This window comes from Temnothorax nylanderi, unplaced genomic scaffold, assembly GCF_030848795.1.
Source record: "Temnothorax nylanderi isolate EJ_2023f unplaced genomic scaffold, tnyl_v1.0 TNYL_tig0025_pilon, whole genome shotgun sequence".
Lineage (NCBI taxonomy): Eukaryota > Metazoa > Arthropoda > Insecta > Hymenoptera > Formicidae > Temnothorax > Temnothorax nylanderi.
The window spans coordinates 825,838-849,489 of record NW_027249087.1 but is presented as its reverse complement, the minus strand read 5'-3'; the positions used below and the strand labels follow the sequence as shown (position 1 = coordinate 849,489).

Sequence of the window (23,652 nt, the reverse complement as noted above, 5' to 3'; positions counted from 1 at the left end):
GTATTCATCGATAAATACCCTTTATTCAATCGGAGTAACATTTATACTTACTTAAAGCATGTTATTGAACTTATATACCTGTAGATTTTTATTAACGGCAACAATCATAATCGCAATAGTGACGAAAACGTAACGATAATAGTGATAATAAATTTGGCAATAATAATAATAAAATAATACTGACAATAATAGCAATAATAATAGTAATAACAATAATAATCAAGACTAGTAGATGATAATGGCGAATATCGCAGAGTATATTAATTGCAACGCAACGGAATTGAAGATGAGTTCTGTTGCAAAGTCAAAATGTAGTGACTGTTGATTACCTGTTTTTTTTCCGCTCATTCTTGACTCCTTTTTACATGCCAATTGTGCTAACTCGAAATAAAGGAACTGTTTGACGATAAGGATAATGGTAACCGTAATTATAATGATAATGATAGTGACAAGAATAATTATAACGTCAATGTTATTCATAATTGTCGGTCGACTATCGCTATCTGTAATTTGTTATTACTCTCACTACACGGTGGTTGGTTAAAGTATATTTACTTCTTCTGCACGCGACTTCTCCCATTTATCAGCATCCCAGACAAACAATTAATTTTCCCTTCTCTTTATATACATTATCTGATACACATAGTTGTAGCGAACGTAGTTATAATTTTAACTTTTAACACAATGTAGCTTTATATCGGCAAAATCACTGATTATCCGATCGACATGTCTGCTATTTTACGGCGATGATCCGTATCTTATGATTTCATAATATTGACGTTATCAGTCCGTGTGTGATAATAATTTGAAGAGAGAAAGTAAGAATGTTAAAATTAAATATTAAAACCATCTAAACCAGCTAAAACCATCTAAAATATATTATGATATATTGAGAGCATTTTTCACGGCAGTATAATTGATGTTGACTATAATAAATACGCATACGATAAAGTAATGATCTATATAAGCGCTTCATTAACAAATTCTTCTTTTCAATTACATCTATATTTATTTTAATGAATCCATAGTCAAGTTATATGTTTCCATTTTGTTTTCAGGCGTTAATATACTGTTAATAAAAGTCTCTTGCATCTATGTCGATCGATTGACTTATACGTAGGTGTAAAAAGTCAACCAGCGAAAAACGGAAATTTCTGGCATGTGTCCTATAGTAATAATAACATTCATACAGCTCCAACGAGAAGCGACGACTCGTACGACTGAGTCGAAATTTCGATATTTACAAATTCCTGTAGCTTCCCCGCATTCCTCGTTCTAGCAGTAAAACAAAACGTATAACGTATAACGTAAATGGAAACGTAAAACAGATTAAAACATTAAACAGATTAACGAAACAATAATAACCGTGTCGATACAAATGTACACGTGTCTCACGACGCGGCCGTAAATGATCGCAAATATACAGGGGAGAGAATGCGAAACGCATTCCGAAATTATTGCACATATGAACGAATATTCTCCGACCGAATTGGTCGCGTCGTGTCATGAAGGAACGCGAGGCTCCGATCCTTCCTTGTGTCCTTGATGAAACGATCGAGATTTAATCATTCGCCTCGAATAAGCATAAATTCGACATCGGACTTTACGATTGACAGCTGTTGATGAAGAGGCCACGCATGACCTCGTGAGCATTTCTCTCTTCTCTTCCTCTTTCTCTCTCTTTCTCTCTCTCTCTCACTCACTCTTTCTTTCGTCGTCCCACTGAAATCGCAGCTTATTATCGCCAGCGATTCTATGTCCTTATAATAATTGTATATCTCTGTGACTATGTACAGCCTATGGACAACGCATCGCACTTTTCTTTCTTATAGACTCGATAATATTATATAAATACGTTGGTATACTTCGTGACTATATTTTATCGACAGTAGTAAGAGTAATGGTAGCAATAATGACGCTTGAATTAGTCGCTAAAAACGATCTGACTGGTTGTAACAGTTACAATAGTAGTAATAATAGTTGTAATAATAATGACAATAATAATAATAATGATAATAATGACGATAATAATAATAATAACAGCAACTAGCTGGTAAATAGTTAGCCGACAAATTGATTTATAAGTAGCCTTTGGATTTTCAGCAGAGAAGCGTCGTTGGCGGACACGCCGGCCCTCGTAAATCACGCGCTGACCTCGCTTAAACGGTAATAACAGTTACACAACAGTTAAGTGTGGCGAGAATCCAATATATAATCTAAATTAATCATTTTTTTACACGACTTAGAGCGACTTAACCATCAACCTGTCGAATAATATATAAACGCAATTTCTCCCGTTGTGTATGTACATAGGCGGCAATAGCGACCGCTGTCGATCGTGATACTTGACGTAGACACATCATTTATGTACAAAAGATATATCGCTGCGGGGACACAACGTCGGCCCCGTAAATAGTCCGTTTAGCTCAACTCGGATGTCCCGATAGAGCCGTCGTGTCGGTTAGATGCCGTTATAGCGGTATTCTAAGCAGCCAACGGGCCGGTCGCCATGCTCGACCGGCCGCGACGACTTTCACCGACGATCGTCACCCCGATCGCAAAAGTTGACGTGTCGCCGGTCGCCGAGTGACGGTAGTCCGAAATTCACGCGAGCGATGTACGTATGTAGGTACGTGTGACGCACGGCCGGATTTTTCGCCACCAACATATCCGGACGAGTCACACGCGTCACGAAGCCGGGTTTCTCCCAAGTCGATAGGCCGATCCGCGGAGCTCAGTCACGATCGACGCAGTTCCCTCCCGTGTGTGCTCGTGTCGATTTACACGTGTCCTACGTGTAAGTATACGTTTTTACGGGAACTGGGCACCGTTCTCTCGCACCGTTCCGTTCACTCGTACTCGTACTGGGACGTGGGACGAGAGCGGAACGACTGCGATCCGAATGCGTCACGAATACGCCGGATCGCTTGATCGCGCGTGTCCCGAGAGCGACGCTCAGTACCCGATCGTCGATCTTTAAGGATGGTCTCAGATGGGTGTCGGCAGGACCGTGAAGTCCTGCAGAGCGGTCTTCACCGTCTCGTAAATCGGCCGGTTGCTCTCGTCGGCGCAGTAGCCGTCGGCGGTGCACAGAGTCTGCAACTTCGTCAGGTAACTGTCGAAGTTCTCGTGGCCGATCTTCTCCTGCGGCCCGCCCGGGGCGTTCGGTATTCGCACTTGCTCCAGCAGGGTGATCATGTTGTCGCGCAGCGATTGATAGTACTCGGTCAGATTATTGTTGCGCTGCGATATCGTCGTGGTTTCCTGCAAAAAGAAATGACAGGGTGCTCTTGTCAATGTATGCGAAAACTTTATCAAACGTTATTTTGACGGCGATCAATAAGAAACAATGAGAAATAATCTAATTACAACAAAAATGCTCACTTAAATATACACACACAATCAATTATTCTAGTTAAAATTTAAAATTTTAAATAAAAAATTCTCAAAAAAACGTTCTTTTTAATATGCGACTTTAATACGCGAAATGGACTGATCAACCATCGGTTAGTTTACTTGTATAATATCAGCATACGGTTAATAAAAAAATAATTACCGCAACATGTTATTTTGTTTAATAAATCTTCTACAAACTAAATAACATCGAGAAAAAGAATTGTTTAATTAATAAACAACGATGCAATTAATTTAACGCGGCATTAAAATATAATAATTTAGCTTTCAAAATGAAATCCAATGATGTAATCGCAATAAGGCAAACGCGATTAGCTCACGAGCACCAAGATCTATCATCTATCTATCTAAAAACGGCAAAATTTCTATTTTTTTCCCGTACACAATTGTTCGTTATTTATTTATTCGGCACACGGTATACTACCGACTGAGCAAACACTGACCTTGTCTCCCTGCTTGAGCTGATTCTCCATAGCGGTGATATCCGAGCGCAAGCGCAGGACCTGCGATTCGACCCGGGCGTTCTCTCTCTGGAGCTCGGTGATCTCAGCCTCCAGTGTGTAGAGATCCTCGCCCTGGACACCGGCGGTCCCGCTACCGCTCGAGTTACCCTGACCCGTGCCTACCGCACCCCCGTGAGCCGGACCACCGGCTTCCAACCCTGAAGACAGGACAGACACGGTCCAGTTTGATCGACTGCCCGTTGCAACCGCCGAAAGAGAGATTATGTCGTATATTTCCCGATTTTTTTTTTCCCAGAGAATCGGTTTTTCACCCACAATTAAGCGTGCACGGCGCGATTCGTACGCCCTTTCGTCTCAATGCGAAAAATGCGGCCCTATTATGTGACAATAAGTAACAAATTCTATGGGAAAACTACTACTTAGAAACTGTCTGACGGAAGTTCGTACGAATTTTACGAATATTTAAATACAAGCATTCTGGCGTGTCTTATTTTTTTTCTTTTCTTTTCATTTTTTTTTTTTTTTCATTCACGATCGATAAGCGTTAGGTCGAAAAATCCGAACAAGAGTTTACGGGGCTTTTACGCGGTACAGGTGGAAATGTAGCGAGCATTTAAAATTTATGTCAAGGATCGGTTCAGGCAGCGACTCAGGCGAAGCGGTTTGTGAAAACACGTCGCAATTATACAAGATCTGAATGAAATGTTTCGACTTTCGGTCGATGCTACTTGTACTATCCTTTTTGTTTTTCTTTCTCTCTCACTTCGCTCGTCCCAAGTCACTGCATTTTATAGCTTGTCTCGAGATAATAGGACGGTACGGTTTCTTCTGCGTACGGTTCGTGCCAAAGTGATAAACGCATCTCGGCAAAAAAGCGAGAGACACTTTGAGGCTCATTCGATTCAAGCGTGTGCTCCGAACTCGGTTAAGAGACGCACGAACCTGACAGGAGTGCCGTGGAAATGGTATGATCGGGACAATGTCAGGGTGTTTCGGGGGGTAATTAGCGTGAGGTGCCATCATACCAGATAGAAGAAAAAAAAAGACGGAGGACACCGAGTGCTGGCGTCGGTACGCGGCGCGACATCTTATTTGCGCGTGAATGAGCGAGAAAAAGAAGCTTATATACGAGTTGTTTAGTGTGCCAAAAGGTACAATTCACAAATATTGCCAACACTCGAACGTCGTCACGTAAAAGTAAAAATACTGGTGTGTGGAGATTCTGTAATGTAACATCGAAAACACATAGGAAACAAGTGGCGAATACGTCAGTCCCTTACCTTCAAAAGTAACCGTGCTCCAAGCTCAACATGAAAGGAGCTGATCCCAGAATAAATCAGAATATATTATTTTTCATCATTAAGACATACGGTTATTTGTTTGTTGTTTTTTTTTTTTCGATTTTACATTTTCTGTCTTGTACATAACGAAGGAAGAGGTTCCTGCGCGGGACCGAATCGAAAGGGAGGGAAAAAAATGAGATGTAAATTAACACCATCATATCCGATTCTGTTGCTTCGGTTTTCTTCTTCTTTTTTTTTCTCTCTTTTATAAGCTATTTGTGGCATCCTTTCACCGTTTCGTATCTAATCAGTTGCGATATTTGTTCGCAAACCTGGAACATTTATTACTGAGAAAGAAAAGGGGATTGAAACGGGAAAAGAAATATTTAAAAGAGGAGAAATAAAAGAAAAACGAACTCTTTGATGGTCAAGAGAAAAACTTGGAAGGATAGGGAAAGAGGTCATTCTTATCGGTATGACAGCACATCATTGCGTGAAGAGCAGAGTATGGCATAGCACGGGATCAAGTACAAGGTTTGATATGCACAAGTTTACAAAGGAAGGTACATAATTCCGTATGTTTTAGCATCGTGTTCGTCCGGACGTCCGATCAATCAATGAAAAGTGGTGTAAATGTTACGTAACGGTTTTTCTCACATGAATTCTGAAGTAAAAGAAATAAGCGTCGAGAGACGATAAATTCCGAACGAGCACGATGCGCAAGCATAGAAAAGAACAGAGAGCGAACTTAAACTGTCTTATCTACTTCGTAACATTTCCTCTCTTTCTATCTATCTATCTCTCTCTTTCTTTCTCTGCCACGCGTTTTGATAGAAAAACGCATCTCGCGATCTCAATTTTGGCAGCTGCGCGCGAGCAGAATTTTTTTACGGATACTCTTTAGAGAACAAAAATCGATCGTTATTCTTCATCGTAACGATTGGTCTCACGCACAGCGTAACTCTGACAATATTATTCTTCGATCGTTAAGTATTGACAGCCGGAGGCGACATCAGGGGCAACTCGATCCTCACCGGTGATTCCTCTGCTGTACATGCTCATATTGTCCTCCGGTTTCGGTTTCTTCACGGCGTGGCTGGCTATCGGGCAGCCCGACAAGGACCTATGGCTGTGGAAGGAGCCGTTTATGTGACCGAGTCCATCGCATCCGGGCGTTGGGCAATTGACACCCTCGAACTTCATAGCCGTCGCGGCCGCCACGGCCGCCTTGTGCTGCTCGACCGTACCGCCGGACTCCAGTACCCGCATTTTATTCCTATTTGCGATTGGGCACCCAGATGCACTGTAATAAGGAAACGAGGATATGAAGAGTACATGAAGATATAACGAATAGGCAAAGGGTTAACCGGTGTAATCTCGGCGATTACAGTCACAAACATCGGTTGTATATCATCATAATTCAATTTTCATTTAACAAACGAATAGTATAACGGCAGGTTGAAATAGTATTTTATACTTAAGCTACGTAATTATTGAACTATTCAATTTATTATTAAACTGCAGAAATCGCTGCGAATAATATCAATCTTTTTAAGTTATAAGTAATCAGAACTTTAACGGTTAATCTCGCGATCTGTATAGAAGCTAATGTTAACAAAAGCACTTAATCATCGCAATTTAACACATAGGATAATTGTACATATACGTAGAAAAAAAAAGAAAAAATAAACAGCATACGAGTATGCTAGGATCCACCTTGCGTGAAAGTTCCTACGAGCCTTACCTGCGGTGCGACAAGAATTTGCCAGTGGCATGGCCGGACCCGTCGCAACCCGGGATTGGACATCTGTAGTCCAAAATGCCAACACCACCGTCACCAACACCACATAATCCATCCGCACAGAGCGAGCGTGAAACGAGCGGAAACCGCCAGTTATTAGTCAGCGTCTTCGCTTTTGCGCAGGGTGTAACTCGGGCAAAGGGAGTTAGGATGCGGTTATACGGGGGGAGGGAGAACGGGATTTCCCCTTTCTCTCGGGGTCTCATCCGGCAGCCTCGCGGTACGTGCAATGCGGTCGAGAAGATACCTGCGTTAGCTGCTACGTGCAACGTGCGAACGCGACGAAAACGCAAATTGAGATCGCGATTACCGCCGCACCCTCAAATTGCGGAACTTGCGAGATGTAATCGCGTCGTGAAACCAAATCCTACCGAACTCGCGATAACCTCTCACACTTTTCGGACCTCCTCCCTTCGTATCATATTAATTTACAGTCGCTACTTTTTAATATTGGGTGCTAATTAAATAGTTAGGAAAAAAGAATTTTGCAAGTCAAAGTAGGTTTCTTTTAACCCTTATTATATATATGTTACGCCTAAACGTGCATCCTGCATAATTCCTAATCTTCCGCAAAATTTAGTCGATAAAATAGTTCTTTCGTTAGTATGACCGTTAGTATTGGTGTTGCCCATTAAAATTAAACAATTAATTGAGAACGTTCTATACAACTAACTCCTTGGAATAAATAAAAATTGGAAAATGCCCCTAATCCGTGTTAATCGCGCGGACAAAAAGTGCAGTCAGAATTCATAGTATTCGCGCCAACTGACCTCAGGGGCTCAGAATCTTGACCATCTCGAGGTTTACTCTTTGGCTTGTTGGCTCGTGGACAGCCGGACAAACTTCTGTGCGACGAGTAATTTCCCGTGACGTGTCCAGAACCGTCGCATCCTGGGGTAGGACACTTGAGCTCCTGGGAATGCGCCTGGATTTGCGAGCGGTCGGCTCGTGGACATCCGGAGAGGCTGCAAAAGGAAAGAGACTCTCTTCTATTTTGACGCGTTGCGAAAACGCCATGAAGACCGCGCGCTGCGTGTTCTGAGGAGGCACAAGAAGTTGTGAGAGATTTGAAGAATTTCGAAAGTAAAAAAATTTGTCATTGTGCTACGATATCGTTGTCTGATAAAATTGCGCAACGCGGTAATCTTCATGGCTTCCGTCACACGAACGCACACCTCAGAAACGTCCAACCATCGCTTCAGCAACACATCGCATGCAATTTACGCGACGTTGCCACGATGTCGTGAGTACTCACATGATCTAAGGCTATTCAACTTGGAAGGACGATTAACGATTTCGAACAATTAGATCTCGATGAGTATCCGAACATCTCGTTCGCTGAAACGATCGAAATCGTCTACGTGTCGCACGACGGATGACATAACGCGCCACCGAAATTAACGTATTGCTATTAATTATTAATCGCCGCGCTAAGATCTAGATATATATGTGTATTCATCGAAGAGCGGCAAGAGACGTTGGCTCACCGAGATCAGGCCAGCGTACTGCATCGGGCACCGGCTGCATATTAGCCAAGTACATTATTTACTTTCGGACGACTTGCCTTGCGTCCAGTTCGAACGAAGACATTGAGGGGAAGGGAGACCTAAGACTCGCATTTCTCCGCTCGAGCACCGATCGTGCGCGCCGACGATCGTAGCCCGAGTCTTACGCTCCGGGGATACCCTCAAATGTCGTGCGGATTGTGATCGATGCGGGCGGACAACGGATCGTGTTTGGTAGCATGCAAATGGCAACGCCGTGTTCCAGTTGGATCACTTATGAGGTGTCGCTCGTAAGATCAATCGCGCTTCGTCCTTGCGTTGATCCGAGATCGGTCTTACTCTAAGAACATCGAAAGGGAGAGCAGGGAGCACACTCACACCTGACCCCAATGAAACTCGCCAATTGCCAATTTGACTTTGCGCACGAGGTGCGTCGCGAAGCGATATATATCTTGACCGCTTCGTGGGTTTCCTTGATCGTTAACGGCTCTGCTATGACATGGTCATCGACAACAGTTCGCTACGAAGCTGCCCACTCGAGGCTGGCGAAAGCGGCTTTCAACGGACGGGTAGTCAGTAAATTAATCACTACGTACGAAAGCGAATGAGTCTCGCGATCGAAAGCGGGTAAATCTTGTGCCGATCCCTGCGCAATGCCGGACTTTGATTTTGCCATCCCTTTTCGTAGGGGTCGGGTAAAAACAGCGAAGAAAAAAAGAAAGAAAATTCATTCAATTACGAGGCTCATCTACACACTTTTGGTATCGCATAACGTAACGTAGATAGGTACATAGAATATAAAAGAAGAAAGGAGAGACAAAGAAAGAGAGAGAGAGAGAGAGGAAGAGCGAGAAGTATAACAAAAAATAAAGACTATATATCATATATATACATATAAGTGTAATATATATGTATATATACTTATGCAAGGTAACTATACACCACTGGATATTCACACGTATGTTATATATAGATATATATGGCAACATAATATTAACCAAGTGTATATATAACTCAACCGCTCAACTAGGAGAAAATAGGGTTTCTAAACGTATGTTTCGTATCGCAACACACTTAAGAAGCAACTACGCCACGGACCACCAATATGCATCGATACAAGAACCATCCATGTAAATGTAATTCGCAAATTACGTAATGTCGTTTGTTGTATATTTGTATGTGTTTCTGGGTATAGGATATATATTGTCATCTACCGGTTTTTAAATAAAAATATTTATTGAGGCTTTATTGAAGGACCAAAGAGGAACAGCATAAATTTAAGTGTATGTATGTATGTATGTATGTATGTATGCATGTATGCATGTATGCATGTATGTATGTATGTATGTAGCGTGCTTGCGCGTGCGTGCTGCATCGCCATATCGATATATAATAATCGAACGTTCACGTCAAAGGCTTAGTGTAAATGTCGATGCTGCCTTGCCTTCTGTGGGTAGCGTAGTTCCCTGAGACATGACCCATGCCATCACAGGACGACGTGGGACACTGTATCAGCTCCTTGCCATCGCGACCACGAGGGGCGGGCCGAGGTGCGAAATTCAACGAGTACCTCCTCACACTCATACTGCACCGAATAATATTAACCGTCAAATCGAGAGTCCCTAGCTAAGTTGATTATGGAATTATCAATAGCTCTCTAATTGTCGCTATTCGAGTGCGGGGATCCAAACGGCACTTCCGCTTAAATTATTCCCTTCTTTTTTTGATGTTATCAATTTAAAGTGTAGCGACTAGAATTATATGGCTTTGTGTTTGCAAAAAGCACTCGAGCAGATTGTCTAACGTAATTTAATATACTCTACACCCAACATAAGCGACAATCATAAGTCGCCTTCCCAGATGCGAATGCGAGCGTATATAGTTTATAGTTATAGGGCGGCGCAAAGTTATATTGCGTTTCGTAACTTTTCTTTGAAGCGCGAGTGGAAGAGCAATGTGCGACGTGATAGCATGATATGAAAAAACGTCGAAAAGCGGGGAAAAAGGGCTGGTAGGGGGCGGAAAAGCGAAGGAACATATGCGCCGGTCAGAGAATCAGAGGGTGAGCGTCTCGCTCTTGCTTCCGATCTCATCGTAGCTTCGTAGATAGGCAAGCCGTCGTCGGCAATGAGAAAGCCTCGGAAACCTCGATGGCCCTTAAGTGGTCGCGATATTGCCGGGCAACCGAGTGCCGACGGAGGCCGACTTGAGTGCAATTCAAGTCCGGTACGCCATCGGACTATCTATCCACCTTCGCGTTTTTACAGTTTCTGCTGGCCCGCTAACTCTGTCTTGGACGTAGGTAGTATCAAGTATATAAGAATTGTGTCGTGATCTTTGTTAAAAATTTTTTCTATATATTAATATATTCTTTAATAAAGTAATTTATATATATTTACACAATATCGCTTTAATATATCTTCATAGATTCAAAATAAAATACAGCACACGATCTCTGGCAAACAAAGTATACAAACGAGTATGCAATGATTATGATAAAATGGATCTTTCGGAAGATTGAATTGTTCTTAATTTTTGGTGGCTAGATTTTTGAGAATATTCAAACTTAAAGGAGAGTTTTAAAAAAATTGTATTTTTTTTGTATTTAGGAAAAAAATTGAGACTTTTTCTCACGATTTGCGAGATATCTTATATACTTGATATTTTTTCGTAGGTTTAGGTGATTGAGATTCGAATTAAGACGTACCAATAAAAACGTTTCCAAGAGAAGACTAATAATATAGTTAGGACGCGAGTTATAGTAACAAGGCATGGCAAGGTAGTTATATTGCCTGCTGCTATTAATAAAGTTGAAGTTCGGATATAGATTGGTTTTACCGAGATTTCACCTGGTCGTACGTGTTCCATGTTATAGCGATTCAATAAAGATGCAACTAACGAGGGGGAGAAAGAGGGAAAAATTAATATCGCGAGGAAATCATTGAACATATATATATAATCTTCGTTTCAACTTCTCAAAGTTTGTGTAATAAAAAGGATATAATTTACTAAATACACTCATTATTATTATTAATGATATATTTAATAAATATTGCAAAGATTTCAATATAATAAAATAGATTAAGAAATAAGATTACTGTTACGAAACGTTTTCAATCTAAAAAAAAAAATGATTTTTTAATATAAGATATATCCTATTGACAGTTAAAAGTCATTAATTTAATTTCTCTCTCTTTGATATTCGAATTTTGTTATTTTAAACCTTTTTGCGTTAGGTAAGGCAGATATAATATTTATCTTTTTGCAATATTATATACAGTAATTAAGTAATACATTCACGATTATATTTTCGCACAAATGTAAGTATTGTATATTGCTAATATTATCATCTCTCGAATTTCCGATAGAATGGGGATTCGTACTTTTCGCACTTTTGTCTATTGTGGGGGGGGGGGGGACATTTGTGAGATTCGTGGAACGCGACGCGTCGAATTTTGGACCGTGGTAAAATTACAAAAGGGACGAAAGGCAGCCTCGCCTCGAGGTAGCCGAGGAGGTGTGCTCCGGATTTCTAACCCACGCGGCGGGAGGGACGACGCCGGGTCTCGGCCCATAATCCAGTGCGGTGGCAACTGATTATACCCCACCTCCCCATTTTAACCTTATCCTGCCTCGCCTCCGCACCCTCTCGCAACCCCTTTCTCCCGCACGCGCGCCTTCCACTCGAGCCTCATCCTCATTTTCTTCTTATACGCCCAACCGCGCCTCCTCCATACCGCCGAGCTTCACGTCAATTAGAATAAGGTTGGCACTTTCGGTACGAAGAGTAATTACTTTAATTAACAAAATGGAGGTGGGTATGCGCGAGTTTTGCCCCCTTTTCCTCTCGCCCTCCGTCGCTGATGTTAGCCGCCGTCGCCGCTGCCGCCGCGCCGCCGCGCCGCCGCCGCGCCGCCGCCACCGTCTCCACGTCTTTTCAAGCTTCGGCCACGAATCTATCGCGTGAAGGATTCGTGCGATCCTTTCCGCAAGGCAAGTAAGTATCAAGGCGAGAACTCGCGATGCTCGCCTGTACGACGTGTGGACGTATTCTCTAATAACGCTACCTCACGCTGAATAACGATTTGGATTCTCATCGCGTATCGAGCGTCACAAATCACTATCTGGTTTTAAGTATATTGAATGCATCTAGTGGAAGAATAAATTCTTAGTTAGAGAGATGTGCCAAATACGCGGTGAGAATATCGGCCGATCTTATGACAGATTTAATGCAATATTTTTAATCGAGACCTATCGAGCGGTATTGAAGTATCATCACATAAAGTTTTTAATCTCTCGAACATTTAGTTTAAAATAATGGTTCCTATTTCACCGAAGAACATATAGACTCATATTTATAGTACAAAAATAAAAGTTTGCTATGAGTCGGATTGTTGCTCATAATCGCGATAAAGGGATAAAAGAGATATCCTACCTGTCGTCCTTGCCGGATGGTTTATCGAGGGGTCCAACCGTGTGCTGCGGGGGTGGCATGCTGTAGCACGGCGCCGGGGAGTAACCCGCTGGAATCTGATAACCGGAAGTCACTGGGCCACCCGGGTAAGTTCCACCGCAATTGTAACCTGCAGTTGGGTAAGGGGTGTACGTGTTCCCAGGATATTCGGGTTGAACGCCGGTCATCCCGTATCCTGGGTGAGGACTCATCGGTCCGTAACCTGATATACGAGAGATTGTATAAATAAAGAAAGCAACAATCATATCAATAGTTCTCTAAAAGTAAAAATATACCGGTACAGTGCGAAACGGAAAGTGTCTTACAAAATGCATTTACTGTATTCAATAAAAAAATCTTAACATGCTTTTCAATTCCTTCGATATTGAATACTTTGAAAATTAAATATCAAGATAAATTTAGAATTAAGTATTGACAACTTGAAATGCATTAGGGGAAAAAGATTTTGTTATCTTCTTCGATTCTGACTTGTGTTTTCAATGTTTACTTCGTTAGAAAATCCGTTAATTTTCTATAGATATAAATAATTCACAAATTGGCATACTAAAATGTTGATACTAAGCGAATTAGTAAAATCTTTTGACTTTTACAATATCGGAAAAGCGTACGATTTCTAGGACACTCTGCCTAAATACGCACATACGCGCCGTGTAATCGCGCTCGAACGGGAGACACGGAAATAGCGCGAACACAGGCGCACTACAGGAGCAGCCCGCTGCTTGATTAACTGTTGTAAAATCTACACGTTTATTTACTGGCAAGAATTCATTTTGTCGAGAGAGCACGCAATGCAAATAGCCGACGGACGGAAGGCCGACTGTGCGCGCGCGACGTCGCGTGAACACGGCCGTGCCCTGTGTGCGTCGAGGCCGGGGAACACGGCGCTGTGTGTGCTCGAATGTTTCAATTTCAATAACTACTCCCCAGCGTCAGAGTCCGCACAATATCGGCCGCGCCGGACTTTTGCCGGCGCTACGTGTACGCGAAATATTGATAATTAACAATGGCCGTGTACCGTCACAGGGGGGTGGTTCGACGAGAAGGGTGCGCACGGTGCACATTCAGGCCGAAGGATGAAGGGAAAGAGAAAGAGAGAGAGAGAGAGAGAGAAGAGGAGAGAGAAAGAGAAGGATGGAAACGGAGAAAACGAGGGGAACGATCAGAGAGAAAGAGAGAGAGAGAGAGGAAGGAAGGGATGAGAAGGGGGAGAATCGGCCGCGGGTTTGGAATGCCAAGGTACAGAGAGACCGAGGAAAATGAGAGTTCGGCCATAGGTGCCTATTATGGCAGTCATGTACTGTTCTGGTGAATTTTTATTCGACGGTTGTAACCGCGTATCGTCCCCCAACCCCATCTACATCCCTCGCCACCCTTGCCGACCCCCGGGGGCGTCGGGCTCTTTGTTCTCTTCCGAATCCCTCGTCCATGCGCCTCCTCCGCGTCGCCCCCGCTATCACCTGACGTTACACGACGCCTGTATAAGGACACATTAACGCTTCGCGTGTATCTCTTGCCGCGCATATATATGCCAGTTAAAATTTATAGTGTTAAAGACACCCTGTCGCACCCTTCTCCATGTTTGTTTTTTCGCTCTATCTCATCTTCAGCCGGCATTATCGTACAGACGATTTTCCGTCGCTAAATTTTCGCAACGAATTACGATTCAACGTTATTGCACGAGCAAACGACATTGTTAAAAAATTAGAGACTATATAATTGTTACAAGTATTCCAATGAGCAGGTAATGCTTCTTGATATCGAAATATTATGGCAGTGAGAAGCTTTCACGTTAAATGTTATTACTTCGAAAAAATTGACGTAATGCGTTCAGCTATTTCAGCAGAAAATATTTTTTACAAATAAGTTTTACAAGCTAATAAATTTTATAACTTTATATAATTATTATTGCGATTATTGCTATATAACGCGACTACAAAGACAGTTGTAAAGCATCTTCGGAACACGGATCATAGATTGTCCGCGAAGTTACACGATGAACGACGATAACTCACCGGTGGGGTCTCGGTAGGCGTCCATGTAGTGGGAACCCCCGCTGTCGGGTGTGCTCTCGCGACTATACGCCGTGACGTGCACTCCAGGCGGCGGAAACCCGGGTACAGGCCTGATTCCCGGACCCCCGCTGAAATTGACCGGCTCGTTCGCCGTTGAGAAATCAACGGGCTCAGTCTGCTCTTCGATGGGTCGTGGGGCTGGAAAACCCGGACCCACTGGAACTGCGACGGCTTCCCCGTGGCCGGTAGAATACTGTGGACTGGGTGCACCGCTGCAGTAGAAATAGATATGTATCTGTTTTCGTATCTGTAGTCGTTTAAGTATTGTAATGGTATTCCAAATGTTTATTAGTTCGGAGCATTTTGTCGATTCTAGATTCTTCATTAAAGTAATCTTTCAATTTTTTAATTGAACTTGAAAACAATTTTTCCTGTAAAGTTGAGATTTCAAGGTCTTATTCTCATTATCTGTTATAAATATGCAAATTAACGAGTTGATTTACCTATGGAGTCTATTGACGCTAAGATCGAGAGTCTGGCCTTGAGGACTAGGAACTTGAGGGCTAGCCGTCAAGTGGGGACTCGCCGCAGCCTGAGGACTACTTCCCACCGTCTGTCCTCCTCCATATTGTGGACTGAGGCTGTTCGAACCGTAGGGTGGTGCCTGTAAATCATGTTATTGATAAGCATGAAGATCTCACAATACTTTTTTTTTTCGTAAACATTGTATTATTTCTAACTAACCTGCGGACTGGTGGACGTAACACTGGAGGTAGATAAATCCATCACTGATCCCCCGGGCGAGGTAGGCGGTCCACCGGGCTTCTGCATCTGCTGCATTTGCGCGACCGTAACGCATTTCACTGTAACATTCATGGAGATATGATGCTTAGTTACAAGTGAGTCTTGGATACACGCAGAGACGATCTCGCATAAATTACCATCTTCAGTCTTTATCATCCCGGCTGCCGTAGCGGCGGCCATCGCCATCTGATGTTGTTGTGCGGCCGCCGCGGCTTCCTGATGATAAACTCGTTCCTGCTCTTCTGGCGTCATGCCGGTTTGTCCCAGATAGTACATATTCGCCCTCGAATGAAGCTGTTGCTGCTGTTGCTGCTGCTGTTGCTGTTGCTGCTGTTGCTGCTGCTGCTGCTGCTGCTGCTGCTGCTGCTGCTGTTGTTGCTGCTGCTGTTGCTGCGATGGGATAGGCGCGCAAGACTGTGTATCGTATCTTTCATATGTCGCGGTGGTACCGGGATCGTAGGGTCGATGATTGGCCGCGCTCACTACCGCGTTCTCGTAGCCTCTGCCAGCCGCTATGTCATTGGAATACGTTACCACTGGTCGCGCGATATTGCTAGCACCAGGATGCATATATGCTCTCGCGTGTTCAGCCGATCTGTGATGATAGAGCTCTTCCGTAGTGGTTGCGGCGGCTGCCGCGGCCGCTGCCGCGGCCATCATGGCGGTGGGCTCATAAGGGGATCTTTGGGACATTTGATGGCTCATCCTGGTGTCTTCCACCATCGGCATTGGATAGGCGACCGGCTGCATCGGTAGCACGTGATGCGTCGGATGCTGGCCAGGGTGATGGATCGTCGCTCCTATGGATGACCTCGAGCCCATCGCGTCCATAGACGACATGGACGAGGAGTTCGAATCTTGGCTCATGTAAGAATCGTACGTTTGTCGTATCGCGGGAGGCGGCGGGGGCGGGGGCGAATTCACTCTGCAGGACGCAGCATCCTCCGTCTTGACCAACAAGTCGCTCGTGTTTTGATTCCTCATGGACAATGTGTTGCAGCAACTGCTGCTGAGAGTCATATTCTCCGTCTTGGGCACCTTCGCGGGACGCGACGTGCTGTTGTCTTCCGGCGTTTTCGGTGGCTTCACGTTAATCCCGGCGTTCTTCGTCGTCGTCGAATAATAGTCGTAAGTCAGACTGCTTAGTATGGGTTTCGTGTCTTGCGTTGCGGAACCGTACTGCGAATAGCTCTTCGTGTCCATTGATGGGGGCAACAGATTTGTACTGATGTACTCTGGTGGAATTCCCGGCACTATCGCGGGAGATTGCGTATTTAGTAAATTTTGCATAAAAGTATAACGAGTTGTGTGAGATAAAGAATTTCATGATGTTAAAAATCATAATAGAGGTTTTGTTACTTTTTGCTACTAACAATAAGAAGCACTGTAACGCTCACTAGTACCATTTCAAATAGCATGCAGTTATCGGTTGCTATAAGATATTTACAATGGCCCAGTTTAAGAAGATAACGACTGAATAAATTTTCTAAATGACATACGTAGCGCATAATCTATAATAATTATAATCTTTGAATACTGCTTAACAGTATTTTTTTATCTACATACAATATTTGTAAAAAGTCTTGATGATCTTACTTAGCCCGTTCCACACTCTCCTTGATGATCGAATTTATAGAGACTATATAGAACATGAAACTTTCTCCAAAATGAAGAATATTTCAAATCGTTATATCTTTAACTGGACCATTAATACTATATCATCAGAGTTGTTCGAGATAAATCACAAACTGTAAAAATGTCACGTAAAAATTAAAATGCAAATCTAATTCGAGGAAATGACAATAAATATAGAATTATTTCAAAGCTGTCAGCGATATTTAGCAATCAACTGTGCATATGCGATATATAATAATTCTGTGTTTTTTTTTCCAGTAAACGCAAACGTGCCGTATATATCCATGCAAAAACTTCGCAGCAAATTTATTCTCGCAATTTTACCGCAGTGAGAGCAATCAAGACACGCGGGAGCGCAACGGATTGCGAAAGGAACGCGAGATGGATGTTTTACAGAATCACAAGCCTCTTATCTTATTCTCAGCATTTACATAAGCGTTAATGTCGCTTGGAACGGCGACAGTATTTTCGTGTCCGGTATCGCGGACACACCCGACGTCCTGCACACCGCCTTACCTTGAGCCTTTTGTCGTGCGTCGCGTGCGGCCTGCTTATTGGCCGCGGCGATGGGACATCCAGACAGGCTCCTGTGTGTGTTCCGATTGGAGCTGACATGACCGCGGCCGTTGCAACCAGGCGTCGGACATTTCAATATGGTCTCATGCATCGCCAGAACTGCGAGAACCCAGAGACACGTGGCGTGGTTACAGACACACGTTCTTGGCACGTTCTTACACACGCGCGTTACACACAATTAAAGAGAGAGAGAGAAAGAGAGAGAGAGAGAGAGAGAGAGAGAGAGAGAGAGAGAGAGAGAGAGAGAGAGAGAGAGAGAGAGAGAGAGAGAGAGAGAGAGAGAGAGAGAGAGAGAGAGAGAGAGAGAGAGAGAGAGAGAGAGAGAGAGAGAGAGAGAGAGAGAGAGAGAGAGAGAGAGAGAGACGCGGCGCACACGCACGCGGCAGGTGTGATAAAGTGTCGTTAAGGCGAGCTGTCTTTATGCATTGAGTATAATTATCCGCGTTGGACACCGCGCGGTTTCCCGAGAAGAAACGCGAAAGGGAGAGACAGAATCAGATCTGGATGCGACAAGTGTGTCGTTCCTCGATTCGCGAAACGGACCCAAATAGAAGAAATCAAGAGAAATCCGCACGTTTTAGTACACATTTGTAAGAGGGAGGGAACGAAAAACGGTAAAACGGATCGGAGAAATGATAAAAAGATAGAGTACACGGCGTCACATCACGTGTGGAACGCAAATTAATGTGTAACAAGTACAATCAAGTATACCGAGCGGGTAGAGAGAAACACAAGTAAAGACAATCAATTAATCGATATAAAATTATAACACAACAACTTGCAATCTGTGTGAGGTGGTGTGCTACGTCGATGAGAACGACGTTTGCCCGTTGTACGCGAGCGAGCGAGCGATAGCAAACGCTCGAGTTTGAGATGCCTTGGAAGATCCTGCGTTCTCGGGGAGAAGGGATCGAGAGGCCGAACTTATCATAAATAGAAATAAAAATTAGAGGACTTTATGCCCATTTGCGCTGCTGCATGCAGTCGGCGTTCCGTGCGCAGCGGCTCGATTTGTCATTGAGGGAAAGAGGGAGAGGAGGGCGGAATCTGTCGTTGCGGAAACTCGCACGTCGATGGGAAGCTGGATCATCCGTATAATTCTTTGCGTAATTATACTCAATCGCACAAGTGTCCTCCGTGTGTGAAGTGTCCGGCGTGTGCGCATACGCCGGGTCCGTCGCGCCGCCCGTGTCTCGAGTTCTCCAGAGGGTTCATAGGCACGACCAGTATCAACCAAGTTCGAGAGTGTGGTGATATAATTCTCTACTATATAATGAACTACGAACAGGACGATAAATCAAAAAACGAAAAGGAACGCAATAAATAAAGCTCTCTACCCCGCAAACGAAAAGCGCAAAGAATATACAACAGACAGATATACACGCTCACGCACACGCACACGCACACACGCACACGCATATACGCGACGCGTGCACCGCGCTCAACGCTGAAAAATATCCATTTTCTCTTTCTAATTTGACTTCGTGTATCGAAGATACATTTTTTGTTGCGTTTAATGAGGCGATGAAGCCGCGGAGAACAATGGCCTTTTGTGGATGACGAGGCTGATCGAAAATGGTTTCGGAGAAAAAGCGAACCAAATTAGAGACCGAACCAATTGCCTCCCAAAAGCAAACATTATTTGAAAAATATGATATTCGGATGTAGATATATTTTTTAAAATATGATTACATATAAAAATTTCCAAACAAATTTAGTAATGACATTATTTATTTGTAGTGATAAGATTGTCTAATTGTAAAATTTGTTTTAATCCACAACAATGATTCACTCTCACTTCCTCGCCTCGTTAAGAGAAAAAGACACTCTCGCAAAAAGAAGATGCACTATATAGCTACAATAAGAAGTAATTAGTTTAAGAAAATAGTACTTACTCTCTGGAGTTAACTTATCCTTCTGTGGACATCCAGAAAGACTGTAAACACAGAAACTGTTTAATAAGGTTTAAGATTAACAGGATTGAAGGTTTGAGATATTCAGCTTTTCTCTTAAAAATTATATGCGCAGCACGCATTAAAGTCGAAAAAAATTTTCTTTTATTTATTTATTTTTTCAAGTGCTCAACACGCACACATTTATTGCTTCAGCAGTACACAGGATTCGATATGCAGATCGCGAATTGGCTTATTGATGTCTGCAGTTTCTGTACAACGCCCCGCTCGATTCTCCACGTAAAACCGCGTAGGTGTGTAATCGGCCGTGGCTGAGTGCGGAGCGCAGGTTAATTATCGATAATTGCTTACCTGCGGTGGTGAGAGTAGAGTCCGGTCACGTGACCCTGCCCCGTGCAGCCTGGGGTCGGGCACTTGTTGCCCTCTGTAACAAATCAAACCGCCACGCAGAGCCAGATGTTAGTCTATTAAGTGCCGTTTCAGATATTCATGAGATACGACGTATACTAGTTTTTAGTCGAGCTTAGCTATTAAGCTCGTACGAGCTTACAATTAGCTTTACGTGAGCTCTTCACTCCGATCTAGGCTTAATTGAATTTTTAGCACAGTAAGTATGCGAGATGCATTACTTAGATATTGTTCCCTTAAAAGAAATTAAAGTCGCAAAATTGATTTATTATCATATAATAAGATTTCTAAAATTTCACATATTCATACAAAAAATAAAGAATTTATTCGAATAGTACTATATGTAGTCATTAATAAGCGCAAATCGGGATTCTTGTGATAAATTTTAATAATAAGTCAAATGCTAAGAAGCTGAAAACATGACAGGGAAAATGTATCTCAGCTCATTGCATTCTGATATTAATTATACACTACGATGACACTGAGCGCATGACATTACACTGTCTCTGCAACGCGTTATTTCTGCATCGAAATTGATGATCCCGACACAAGCGGACTGTAATTCTGAATAAATTGGATATTTACACTGTCGACGAGTGTTGTTCCACGGCAGGAACGTGTCGGCTGGAATACGGCGTTGGCTTAATAAGCATTAATGCGTTGTTATTGCATTTGGTTTTATAATCTTGCACTTGCGGCCAATCGACGCGAAAAATATCACACGCAATCCACTCCTCCTCCGAATGCGTGTACGAATCGAATACTTTAAACGGAGATATTAGGACATTACCTCGGACATTACTAACGCGACGGCTTTGCGTTATCTTAATTTTGTCTTCGATATAACGAGTTTTACGCCAATACTATTTATAAAACGGTCTTTCGTGAATAAGTATTGTAACATATACAGGAACGTATTATTTTGCAAATTAAAATAATTTACAATTAACCAATAGATATATTAAAAGGAATATTAATTAACTATTTTATTATGATCTTAAAATTAAAAAATGTGCGAACATGGAAAGTATATAAAAAATAATATGATATTTCGGTATGCTCGCATGCGGTATTACCAGCGACGTGAGCAGTTGAATGGAAATTAACTATTGAATGGCTGACAGCCGACGTGTCCGACATCGTCGCGTAGTTTCATTCTGCACATCGAACCAGAATATAGCTTACTCCCCGTTTGCCAATATATCACGTTATCCTTCACAGAGAACGTTGAACAGCCTAGGCGAAAGACTCTGCGAGCAAGTATAGCGAGAGACACATGTCTATTTCAATTCTTAAAATAAATAATTCATATATGTAAAAAAAGTTATCTTGCCAGATATGTACGTATAATATGAAGAAACTCATAATTAATAGGCCTAAGAATTCTAAAAATTTCTGCATTTTTATATATATCAATCCAATGATATTTCAATTTTATATAATTATTGACTATAAAATAAATAAACGTATAAAAAGAAAAAATTGTGTTTTGATTGTTTTGAATATATTGTATATTTAAATTAGATATGTTGCTTGTATAAGATTTTTTATATCTCGTAATAACAATTTGTTATAAATATATTATATTCTTAATCTCTCTGTCTATAACTGCCTTTAGAGATATATTTCGGAAAGAGATTCCCCCAAAAAATTTATACGGCTTTGTCGGGCGTGCATGCTATTTAGTAGCATTTTTCAGGATGAGTTTCCCCAATCCTGTGGCGAGAGGCCCCAAGTGAAAGTTGAAAGGACGGTCCAGAAGGGTGGAAATGGCCTCGCGTGTGGTCAGCCTGGATCTCGTCGCACGAGTTACGCATTTGTGAATAGCCTCTGGGATTTCTCTGTCCCGTGACTAAGCCTTCGGGATTAGCACGGGGTATGTGGCCGGCCTACAACTGTCCGCGAAACAAAGACCAGATAGATACCTCATTCCCGCGCGACAGAACGAAACTTGCCAGCGATCGGGGAAAAGTTTCGCCACGTGATATTTCGTTCCTCCCTATCTATGCATTATTTTTTCGTATTATTCGTTATTCGTTCTGTATTATTTGGCCGAGTGAGAAAAGCTTCACGCTCAATAATAGTTCGTAGATTTTTGCTCGCAAATTGCGAATATCTCCATTTGTGAGTAAGTTGTCGCAGACACGCACGGCACGATGCCTTTCGTCAGGATCTATTTAAAGATACACAATCCTTGCCCATTAGAGATCTGCATTAGCTGATAATTCGTCGGTATAATTTCTAAATTTTTTCGAAACTTTTTTTAAGTCCTTTCTGTTCTTGCGACACGAAAGTATGACCGGTGCCAGACGAGCATGCTCAAGCAACCAATTGTACCATCTGTCGTGCGCCAGTTCTAACTTAATGGTGGGTATAGCGCACGTCACGTATGATCGCGTTCGTATTCCCGAGACGACCTCGCGTGACCAGACAATTACGGGTTTCTAGTGCACTGCAGGTAGCCGAGAAGTACCAATCGGTTAATATGAGACCCTTCGGCAAGGTTCTCTTTATTTCAATCGTGAGCGATAAATGTAACTAAAGGTTCCTACCCAATCCTTAGACAGCGTGATCGGCTGAAAGCTATATTAGGTATGTTTCATTCACATGATATATATCTTCAAGCTTCCATAAGAGACATCCATTTAACAATAATTTGCTCATATTCATCAGGCGCATCATTTTTACAAGGCTTTCACCAGACAGTTTATACCAAGTATCTTTAATTTTTTGTATATATGCTAATAATTATGTATAATGTAATAATAATAATACAATGCAATACGTAGCAAAAAGAAATAAATAAATATTCTTTCGATAATAATTTATGAAATGACTATAAAAATATAAATTTCTAAATTTCAACTTAAATTTCTTTACCGATTCGTAAAGTCGAAAGCAGTGATCTCGTCTTATGAGATCATTTGTGTGCTGGAGACGTCATTGCAGTGGCCGCGACGGGGAATATAGGTAGGTTTATCACGCGTGTGTTAGGGGGTATGGGAAAGGACTTCGGAGGAATCTTAAGGGGAGGCCAGCTTTAGGTTAGTTGACGGGGGTTCTCCTGAAGTGAGCGCACTTTTATAAACTTTGTCGTGTACTAATCCTCCGCCCGGGCCTGATCCCTTAGCCAGCTACGTCTCCGGGCTCGCCAATCGAGTGCCGTGACGCCGAGAAACTTCATCAGGTCGTCATTTCGCGTTTCAGGAGAGCGAGAGCCGACGGGAAAGATGGATAGAGAAAGAAAAGTCGATCCCTACTTAGGTGTTCGCCTTTTTCGTAAGGCGAGCAGCACCATCCGCCCACCTCCCCATAAATTGGATTACGATACGTGACGTCATTAGCGGCATGCTTTATTTGCGG

At 42.6% G+C, this 23,652-nt stretch overlaps 1 protein-coding gene across 7 annotated transcripts in view; it reads right to left on the bottom strand.

Annotated features, from left to right (window-relative positions):
• Nucleotides 1-3: 3 nt before the first annotated feature.
• Nucleotides 4-23,652, bottom strand: part of LOC139769877 (uncharacterized) — a 288,097-nt gene continuing 264,448 nt past the window's right edge. For 4 of the 7 annotated variants that reach the window (XM_071701357.1, XM_071701360.1, XM_071701359.1 and 1 more), the window contains exons 7-18: nt 20,233-20,305; nt 19,864-19,904; nt 17,909-18,067; nt 15,698-17,010; nt 15,457-15,617; nt 14,954-15,225; nt 12,903-13,143; nt 7,733-7,927; nt 6,906-6,968; nt 6,196-6,464; nt 3,858-4,075; nt 4-3,264 (exon numbers count right to left, since the gene is read on the bottom strand). In XM_071701357.1, coding sequence (XP_071557458.1) covers nt 2,989-3,264; nt 3,858-4,075; nt 6,196-6,464; nt 6,906-6,968; nt 7,733-7,927; nt 12,903-13,143; nt 14,954-15,225; nt 15,457-15,617; nt 15,698-17,010; nt 17,909-18,067; nt 19,864-19,904; nt 20,233-20,305 — 3,281 coding nt within the window. In that variant the 3' untranslated portion in view covers nt 4-2,988. The other 3 variants (XM_071701356.1, XM_071701361.1, XM_071701363.1) reach the window with 2 other exon arrangements.